This window comes from Diceros bicornis, chromosome 28 (genome assembly GCF_020826845.1).
Source record: "Diceros bicornis minor isolate mBicDic1 chromosome 28, mDicBic1.mat.cur, whole genome shotgun sequence".
Lineage (NCBI taxonomy): Eukaryota > Metazoa > Chordata > Mammalia > Perissodactyla > Rhinocerotidae > Diceros > Diceros bicornis.
Window position 1 is genome coordinate 30,746,049 of NC_080767.1, and position 11,181 is coordinate 30,757,229.

The window sequence follows — 11,181 nt, forward strand, 5'->3', positions numbered from 1 at the left end:
GGTGCCTGGATGCCTGGGGGCCTGGGTGAAGGAGAAGCCATATTGTCACCAAAATGAGAATCATTTAGAAATGGAAATGTAAGAAGCCAAACACATTTTATAATAACTTTAATATTGGGGAAGGGCCACCCTGATGGTTTCTCTTCAATGATACCAGCCAAAGTGACATAGCATCATCAAAGTATTTTACAGACCCCATTATCCAAGAACAGAGCAAATTAATTCCAATAAAGAATAACCCATTTTACTACTCCCCCTAGCAGGTGCAAGAATAATGTCAGCAAAGATTTCTGAGTAACATCTGTAAAAGGAAGACAAGTGAGCTATATTTTTAACAATTTGTATTTACATATTATTGTGGAAATAAGATCATATGGGTGTTTTAAAAGAAAGGTAAGTATTATTTGGAAGAATATGTTTTCTTACTCAAGAGTTTTCTCAAGGCCCCTTTCATGTCTTTATTTCTCAGGCTATAAATGAAGGGGTTCAACATGGGAGTGACCACTGTGTATATCAATGAAGCAATTATGTTATTTTCATTGGTGTTGTTGGACGAGGGAAGAAAATATAGACCAATAATTGCCCCATAGTAGAGAGTCACTACTGAGAGATGAGACCCACAAGTGGACAAGGCTTTGCAGATGCCCTTTGTAGAGGGAACCCGGAAGATGGTTGCCCCAATATTTCCATAAGAAACCAGGATGCACAAGAATGGAAGCACAATGGTTGTTAATCCCACAGTAAAGATTACCAATTGGTTGAGGGAAGTGTCTGAGCAGGACAATTTGAGCAGGGCAGCAAGGTCACAGAAGAAGTGAGGGACAGTGTGGTCAGCACAGAAGGACAACCGAGCCAGGAGGAGGGTGTGCAAAAGAGCACAAACACAAGTAATTAGCCAGGACCCAGCCACCAGCATGACACAAACACTCTGACTCATGATGACAGTATAATGCAGAGGGTGACAGATGGCCACATACCTGTCATAGGCCATTGAAGTGATCAAGAAACTGTCTAAAGCAGCAAAGAAGATGAAAAAATATGTCTGTGAAATGCACCCTGCGTAGGGGATGGATTTGTGCTTAGTCTGCATGTTCACCAGCATCTTAGGGACGGTGACAGATGAGAAGGAGACATCAGTGAAGGCCAAGTGACTGAGGAAGAAGTACATGGGGGTGTGGAGGAGAGAGTCCAGCTTGATGAGCAGGATGATGAGCAGGTTCCCCAGCACTGTGGTCAGGTACATGACCAGAAACAGGGTGAAGAACACGCCCTGCAGCTCCTGCCAGATGGGGAGCCCCAAGAGGAGGAACTCAGACACGCTGCTCTGGTTTTCCCTCCTCATGTTGGTATATCAGCTGAAGGGAACCGGTGGGGAAAGTGGAAGGGAAAAGGAATGTCTCAGGATAAAAAAATTGTAATTGTGGCATAGAATAATGGAGATGTTCTTTTGGTTTAAGGAATGTCTTCGTCCATATTTTCTTATATTTGATGTATATTTTACTGGATAAAAGTAGAAAAAGTGTAGGTTTAGAATATACAGCCACTTTCTTTCTCAATCTGGTCCCAGTCTCTGTAAATGATAATACTAACAGTTAATGTTTATTACACATTGTCCTGATGCAGTGTTCTAGAAGCTTATGTGTAATAACTGATTCAGCAGTCTTAAGTGGGTGAGCTAGGTAGGTAGTGTTATTATTCCCACTTTCACAGGGAATAGCTGAGGCGGACAGTCTCACAGTCACTGAGGTAAGAAGAGGTGAGCTGTTTAAATCTGTATCCTCTCCTTCTCTACACATTCCATGATTAATTCTGACGTGTTCATTGATTGTAGACCGAGAATCTATTGCAGACAATTAATGTATACACAATATAAATTTGTTGATCAAAAAAAGATGTCACATATAATTAAATTCATCAAGGTGGCCTCTTTAAGAAACTTACATCAGGTCTTGTTCAAGACATAGGTCTAACCCTAATAATCCTGGGTCCCTTGTTATTTAGTTGCCACATAGCATCACATTCAAAAAGTACAATATAAAAGCCAAACGTAATTTTAGAAGGGAATTCTAATCTTTTTAGTGTCTCTAAAATCACCTGTAAGCGATTTATTTCCTAACCCAAATCAGTATTTATCAAAATATCTATATATTTTTTAAAAGAGAAGGTAGGGATTCACTTTAACATATCAAAACAATTATAAAGCTATATTGATTACAACAAATAATGAATTTTTACAAAGATAAAACAGTGGAGGAAAATAGAGAGCCTAGAAACAGACACATTTACAATGAAGACTTGGCCTCACCATCACTTTGTCAGCAGGATTCAATAGTCAACCATGTACCAGTCCTGGTTTACCCACCCCAAACTGAGTGAAAGGAAGAGTGTAATTATGAACAAATTTAATCCAGTAGGTGAAAATTCATGTGAATTGATAACGTTCAGTGACTGCAGCAAAGTAGCCAACTGGATCCCTATAATGTCTTGAAGCAGATATCAAATCATAATATTTCTGATGCTTCACCATTAGGTCTCCCAGAAACAGGTGAAAGAGAGTTTGCTACTTAGTCCTAGAAGCAGAAGGCTTTCTGCACAGATTCCAGCAGAATCCCCGCAGACCCAATCCTGACCACATAATCTTCATAGATTATGGAAAATGAGTGATGGAACACTCTCTCTAATTTTCTTCAGATTCTTAAGATTATCTGAGTCGGTTTTTCTTGGTGGGACATGCAAAACTATGCCTCCGTAGTGTGATTTCCAGAACACTAAGCCTTTCGTATCCCTACCCAAAACACCACCCTCAATAGGCTGCTGGTAACTGAAATTCTTTTAGCAAGAGAAAAACGGCTTTAAGGCCCCACGTATAGATTCAATTTAAAAGTAAATATTGTGGGGAGGGAGCACTCTCTGGCCAGCACTCTCACTGAGATGGACTGGCTTGGAGCCATTCATCTTTGGGGACCAGATTTGGATGGTAGAACAAGGGCACTACCTCCTCAGACAAAATGAGGAGAGGAGAGGGTTGGGGTTTACAGTCAGGATTAAAGCAGAGGCTACGGACACAGAGAACAAACTCACTGTCTTTCCAGTTTGGCTAAGATGACTGCTACAAGGCTAGACATAGTCGCATTGTTAATAAAACCTGATTTAGCACCTAATTTGCACCAAGTGCTTTCCAAATACTCTTCACTTTTTCTCACAACATTTCAACATTGGCATTCTAGTCCTCATTTCAAAGAGGAGAACATTGGGACTCAGTGATGAAACTTGCCCAATGTTGTAGCACTAGTATGTGGTGAACCTGGGATTTGATCCCACGTCTATCTGGCTTCAAACACTGTATTGTTCCCACTATGTTACATGCCTTCATTAACTATATCGTCAAGCAAGACAGTACTCGCTGCCTGAGAGCACTCAAGAATTTCAGAAGTAAATTAGGAAGTTTGAGGATGAATAAAAATCTGTGGCTTAAAGATATGTGCCTAGATGGTAATATCAATAATAATGATAACAATAAAATTATAATAACAATCATTCATTAGTCACATATTTACTGTGTGAATAATATAGGCCAGCTGCTGTGACATGTACTTTATATTATATCAGGCTAAGAAGATCACAAAAGTGACATTTTTCTCATTTAACCAGTTGGAAACTAAGCCTTAGAGAGTGTAAGTAATTTTCCTAAAATCATTTAGCATGTAAATAATGGACAGATCATTCAAGCACAGATTTATCTGATTTCAAACCCATGTTCCTAAACACAATGCTGTATTTCCTGCAGCAGAGCAGGATTTGATGAAAAAGAGACATCTGGATATGTTCTCCTTATTAAAGAGAAAAAGATGGGAACTGTAATTTCCTCCAAAGCCTTTGGATGAATGCATTTGCCTCACTCCCTAATCATGATGGTGGGAAGTGAATAGAGAGACTAGGATACCAGTGACTGGGCCTACAAAGATGGCTGCTCATAAAGTGAATTTCTCCGGGCTCCATGACAAAACCAGATCAGACTCTGGTCAATGTTTTTGATGGACTACCTAATTTCTATCAATAAGGCAAAGGTTAAGGCAACAGCTATTGTAAGTAATATCACATAGGCAAAAAAACAAGTTCATGAAAAGCTAATAATATTTGAAAGAACATCATAGAAAATTATATATAGTCATGTCTACAAATATTTGCAAAAAAATGCAGATTATTATTATTATTTTTTTTAACCCTGGAAAGTTGTGCTCATGGCTTGGTTGCAAGCCAGATATTTAGCAAAACTGTGAAAGAGATAACATTTTCCTAGAGAGGAAAGTGCAAAACCCATGGAATTATAATTATTTTGTCCACATAAGTTACTTGAGGGGACACAACAAAATTATATAAAGTACCTGACACAAATCTGCAAGATTTTGTACCAGATCATTCATACACACACACACACACACACACACACACACATGCCCACATATATTGCTGAGTGAAGTCTAAAAGTACCGTCCTTACCTAGCTTGTGAGTGAAAAATTCAAATACTGTCAGTGCTGGGGTATGAACTAATTTTTCATTTTCTTTCCAAAAGACTTAGAGCTGGGACAAGGAGATAAATCACAAGCTCGACCCTGAAATGGGGATGAGGTACAGTCTCTCTTTTTCACCAGATCCTGACAATGACAATGTTATCCATTTTTACGAGCCAGGCTGGGAACACAGGGGATCCAGGCCACAAATTTCTGGTGAAGGATAATTTGGGAGTAATCAGTGCATTTTCCTTAACCATTCTCAGGGGAGATGTGCCTTTGCTGTATACTAATGATAGTCAACTCTGAGGACTATAAATAAGGACTTTTATTATTTACAGATTCATTTATTTATAAAGAAATTTCAATCTATGAGTTCATTTAATCCTCACAATAATTCTTGAGGTAGATAGCATTTTTCTCATTGTATTGTGTTTGAGCATGGCTCAAAAGAAAATGGCCAAATGAAGATTCACACCCAAACACACTAACTTCAACCTAAACTTTAATTCCATTGCACCATGATGCCTTCCTTGTAAGAGTGGACTCTGTATCATATGGACTTCTTCCTCCCTACATTCAATACATAATTGGGAGGAGAGTTGCCACTAGTCCCTAGGGAATAAAAACACTTATCAAGGAATAGTTGGGCTTCTATTTCTCAGAAATAGAATTTTTTTCTTCCTATAGAAACACCTGAATGCAACTAGGGATGTTTTCTATCAGTTATGACACATGATAGTTGGCACATACGCAGGGCCCAAAATATATTCTTTAATGATAAGAATGAGTGTGACAGGTGTTTGGACATTTGTTCCATTCAGTATGGCAAATATAGAGAAGAGATAAAGAATTAACTGGAGACATTTTATTCATTATACTTCCAATAATAAATTCATTCATTTATTTATTCATAAAAATATTGTGTGTCACTGTGTGGCAAGGATTTTGTGAGTACTGTGAGTAAATATTTGAAATCACAGTTTTTTTCTCTTAAAGTAACTCCCAGTGTAGTCATCAAATTAGACAAGACAGTATGTGTCAAATGCTATAATGATGGTGAGTGCTGAGTGCTACGGGAGCACAGAGGAGGGGTATAAAACCAAAATTTAAGGGGTCAAGCAAGGTAGGCTTGTAGGAAGTTACATGCAAGCAGAGATCTGAGACAATCAAAACAAGTAAAGGTTACACAGACAGCATTGAGGCAGATATTTGAAAGAGAGGAATAGGAGAAGACCTGGAGAAGAGAAAGAATAAAATTTGGAAAAATGTTATCAGGAAAATTAAAATAGCTGAAAAGCAAACACCAACAGAGGAAGAGGTTCAGGATGAGGCCAGAGAAATTAGAAGGAATGAATCACGCAGTACCTTGGAAGCCATGCTTAACAATTTGCACTTTACCCAAAAGGAAAGGGAGAGCCATAGAAGAAGTGCATCAGAATATTGACAGTGTCATATTAAAAACTATCATTATAGGTGAAGAATGGATAATGAGCATGTGTTTGCAGAGAGTGGAAGGAATATTGACAGGACAGCAAAAGAGTGGTTGGATGCAAGACCAGAAGCAAGGAGACTAGTTAGGAAGTGGTCACATTCATTTAGGTAAAATATATGGAAGTCTGTCTAAGAGAGATAATGGAATTGGAGAGAACTATATAGATTTAAGTCTCCTTCAGAGTCAAGGGATGTGGTAATTATAATGTAAGTTGATTTTGATAAGACTTTAGAAAATGAGAAAATAAAGGAGTTAAAAACCTCTCTAAAAGTATGGCTTGAACAGCTGGGTGTATGGTTGTGCTATTCACTGAGATAAGGGACAGAGAAGTAGAAACATATTTGAGTTCTTAACACACTGAGTATGAAGCACCTATGGGTCATCCATGAGAAGAAATTCAGGAGACAGGGGGCTATATTTTGGATAGAGATAGAAACTCATGGGAAGTCAACATAGAAGAGGATGAGATCAACTAAAAGAAATGAGATGAATAAGAAAAGTTGAGAAAAAGAGAATAAGAATAGAGAGAAGAGAAAGAGAAAAGGAGAGGACGGAAAGAAAATTGAGATGAAGGAAGAGAATAGGGCTGAGGACAGACCATAGGTAACAATGACAATTAAGGAAATGCCAGAGAAAGAGTGTTCCAAAAAAGGCATAAAAGAACAACCAGAGACATAAAAGGAAAATATAAAAATGTGGGACCATGGGAGATAAAAGAAGAGAAGGTTAAGCATTAAAAACCGCCCAATGAATTTGGTAATAATGAGGATTTTGGTGATGTAACCAGGAGCAATGTCAGTGAGCAGTGGGAAATGAATCTAGGTTACAGTGGATTGAGGAATAAATGGAAAATAAGGAAGTGCAGAACGTGGCTAGTTGGATTAACCCAACATTGAAACTTTACTAGATGAGTGGGATGGAAGACCATTGTGATAAAGACTTGGGCAACTTAGTAAGAGAGTGATAAACTATGAGATCAATCCTACAGACTTAACAGAGTGAAGACAAAACAAATTTGGGGGGAAAAGGACAGGATCAAAGATTGGATCGATTTATGAGGCCAAAGATCCTGTATAATGGGTAGAGTGGAAGGAGAGATCAAGAATTGAATGTGTAAATTTAACATTTCATAGGTAAATCAATTCCAGATTTTGTAATATGGCCATGGGAAGAGATGGCTAAAGTGCAATGGAGGTCAAGGTCATTGAAGATGAGATCAAAGAATAAATATGCCATGTTGTTGAATGGTTCATTCATGCAAATGCTGACAGCACAAAAATTGATGGCTAACTTTGTATGAGAGAAGTAAACTAATCCAGGGGCCAAAGCTGTAAAAAAATAGGAGTCATTGGAATTTGGCAGTTGGTGGTGTAGGCCCTGACATATAAGAGTTTCTACTTTTTGCCTAGTATGGAAAATGCTTTCTGCAGAAGGATGTCTAATTGCATAGTATAATTTTGAAAGATAAGAATTAGTTACAGCTTAGTTTTCATCAATAAGAGTAAGATTAGGACAACTATGGTACATATCCACTGGAAGTAATATTACATAACCGTTAAAATGATGTTTATGAAAAGCTTATGATATAATTTTTGAAAGAACATAATAGAAAATTGTATATGGACACGTTTACTATTTGCAAAAATGTAAACAAAGATTTTTTAAAATTTGGAAGAATGTGCCCCTAAAAGTTAACAGAAGCTGTATTTTATTATTGGCATTTGTGTTTTAAAAATATTTATCTGCCATAACATTTACATAATCATGCATTTCTCTTATAAGTAATAAAAATATTAGATAGTTTTGTGAACCACTGCTGAATCTCATGGGAAAGAGAGTGGTCCAGGAAGAAAAACCTGTATACTTTGTATCTACTCTCATAAGTTCATCCACTTGCTTTTGCCCCAAACACTCTATGTCTTTCAACTTCCATTCTGACTCCCTCCAGGCCCCTGACAACCAACTAAACCATTCACCAGTGCAGAGGAATCCATGTATATCCTTACCTCAGGGCATTTATATAAAGATATGACCAAGAGTGACATCAGCATCATGGTGGAGTGAGTTGTTCCTTGTCCCTCCCCTCTAAGTTACAACCAAACTGACATTCATTGACCAACAGACGATTCCCTACATAGCATAGTAGGATGCCTGAGAAGTCTATTCAGCTATACCTCTGAAGGTACGAGGACAGGACCCGTAGAAAGCAGTGAAACTAGGGTAGTGGTCCCCTGCCTGTCCCCGGTGGCAACAATCCAGGATGTGGATCCTCATGCAGTGGTTAGCATGAGTCTGAGTAGAGGTGGGGTAGCCCAGTCCATGTTTGAGAGCTCACGGAGTATCAGTGGCCTGGTCTGCGAGAGTGCCCACCAAGTAGCAGTGGCCCTGTCCACATGCACAGGCCTGGCCCCACATGTGTGAGTGTGACCCACAGAGAGGCAGAAGCCCCACCTGTAAGAATGTGTCTCATGAGTGGCGGCAGCCCCATCTGCATGAATGTGGAGCAGCAGCACAACCAGCACAACTATGAGCAGACGGAGTAGGAACAGAAAAAAAATCCCTGCCACCCCCAGTGTTAGCCGGTGAAATCTGGAACCAGAATCAACAGGAACCACAGTAGAACCAATGAACCAACCCCAGTGCAAGTGACCTGACACCAGCTCTATCAGCAGGAGGTGCTCCATACAAGTCCCCAGATCCCTGGGGTTCCACTAGCAACAGTGGCAGATATGAAATCAGCACCTCTGGCAGTGATGCAAAGAGCACCCCAAGACAATCCAGAAACAGCAGCACAAGGTGTGTATGGGACAGCAGCATCTAAGCCTTCAAAGAGCCAGTTGACGAATGCAAGATTCAGGTATCCAGAATCAAAGTAACCAAAGCTGTACTAAATAAGAAAAGGCGATTACTACCACAAATGCACTGGAAGAGGCTAAATTCATCAAACACCGTGAAGAACATCAGTAACATGGCAGAACAGAAGGAAAATGACAACTCCTAAGACACCAAACCTGAAGTCACAGATTGCAATGTAACTGGCAAAGAATTCAAAATAACTGTTATAAGGAAACTCAACAGGTTACAAGAAGACTCAGAAAAACAATGCAATGATCTTAGGAATAAAATTAACAAACAGAAGGAATACTTCACCAAAGAGATTGAATCTCTAAAAAAATAGAAAGTTTGGAAATGAATTACACAATTAATGACATAAAAAATGTAGAAAGCATTAAAAGTAGAGCAGAACTGATGGAGGAGAGAATTATTGTCCTAAAAGATAGAAACCAAAAAATACTTCAGGTGGAAGAGGAGAGAGAACTAAGGTTTGTAAAAAATGAAATTCTTCAAGAAATATCCAACTCAATTAGGAAATGTAACATAAAGATGATAGGTATCCCAGAGGGAGAAGGGGGGGGAGGGGCAGAGATCTTATTCAAAGAAATAACAGCTGAGAACTTCCCAAAACTTGGAGAAGGAACTGGACATGCAAGTACATGAAGCCAATAGAACTCATAATTGCATCAATGCAAAAAGACCTTCTCCAAGATATAGAATATTAAAACTGTCAAAGTCAATGACAAAGAAAAAATATTAAGGGCAGCAAGAGAGAACAAAACAACCTACAAAGAAACACTTATCAGACTTTCAGTGGATTTCTCAGACGAAATCTTACAGGCTAGGAGAGAGTGGAATGATATATTCAAAATACTGAAAGACAAAACTTTTCAGCCAAGAATACTCTATCCAGTGAAATTATCCTTCAGATATGACAGAGAAATAAAATCTTACCCAGACAAACAAAAACTGAAGGAGTTCATCACCACTAGACCTGCCTAACAAGAAATGACAAAAGAAGCCCTCCTACTTGAAGAAAAATGGCAAAGGTTTACAAAGCTTTGAGCAAGGAAATAAACAGACAGAAAAAATCAGAAAATTACTGCTCTCTATCAGAATAGGTTAGCAGACACTTAATTATAAAACAAAAGATAAAGGGAAAGAAAGCATCAAAAATAGCTATAGATATTTCAATTTGGTCACAACCTCAAAACACAAGAAAGAATAATTTGTGACAACAACAACAAAAAAAAATAGAAGGGGAAGAGGAGAGGTATGGAACTTGCTTAGGCTAATGGAGATAAGAGACTATCAAAAAATGGACTACCTCATCTTGAGATCTTTTATACAAACCTCATAGTAACCACAAAACAAAAAATCAGAGCAGAGTTACAAATCATAAATTAAGGAAAACTGAGAAAACCATAACAGAAAACCACCAAACTGAAATGGTAGTTAGAAATACAAGAGAAAAGAAACAATGGAAATATAGAACAACTGGAAAAGAAAAGATAAAATGGCAGTACTAAGCCCTCATATATCAATAATCACTCTAAGTGTAAATGGATTGAATCCACCAATCAAAAGACATAGAGTGGCAGGATGGATTAAAAAACAAGACTCAGAGCTGGCCCAGTGGTGTAATAGTTAAGTTTGCATACTCCACTTTGGTGGCCCAGGGTTCATGGGCTAGGATCCAGAGTGATGACCTGCACACTACTCATCAAGCCATGCTGTGGTGGCATCGAACATAGAAAATAGAGGAAGATTGGCACAGATGTTAGCTCAGGGACAGTCTTCCTCAAGCAAAAAGAGGAAAATTGGCAACAAATGTTAGCTCAGGGTCAATCTTCTTCATCAAAAAAACCCACAAAGTCCACAAAAACAAGACTCCACAATATGCTACCTCGAGGAAACATATCTCAGCTCTAAAGACAGACATAGGCTCAGAGTGAAGAGATGGAATATGATACTCCAAGCAAATGGCATGCAAAAGAAAGTAGGTGTACCCACACTTATATCAGACAAAGCAGACTTCAAGATAAAAAAGACAGTCAGAGACAAAGATGAGCATTATATAATGATAAATGGGACATTCCAACAAGAAGAAAGAACACTTATTAATATATATGCACCAGCCACTATGGAAAACAGTATGGATATTCCTCAAAAAATTAAGAATAGAACTACCATATGATCCAGCTATTCCACTGCTGGGTATTTATCTGAAGAACATGAAAACAAGAATGCATAAAGATACATGCACCCCATGTTCATTGCAGCATTATTCATAATAGCCAAGACTCAGAAGCAACCTAGGTGGCCATAAAGGGATGAAT

General features: G+C 38.4%; 1 protein-coding gene across 1 annotated transcript; it reads right to left on the bottom strand.

The window, feature by feature from the left end:
* Positions 1-400: 400 nt before the first annotated feature.
* Positions 401-1,342, bottom strand: LOC131393316 (olfactory receptor 1J1-like). Its single transcript, XM_058523964.1, has one exon. It carries the CDS (start codon positions 1,340-1,342, stop codon positions 401-403), a length of 942 nt encoding a protein of 313 aa, XP_058379947.1.
* Between the last annotated feature and the right edge of the window lie 9,839 nt (positions 1,343-11,181).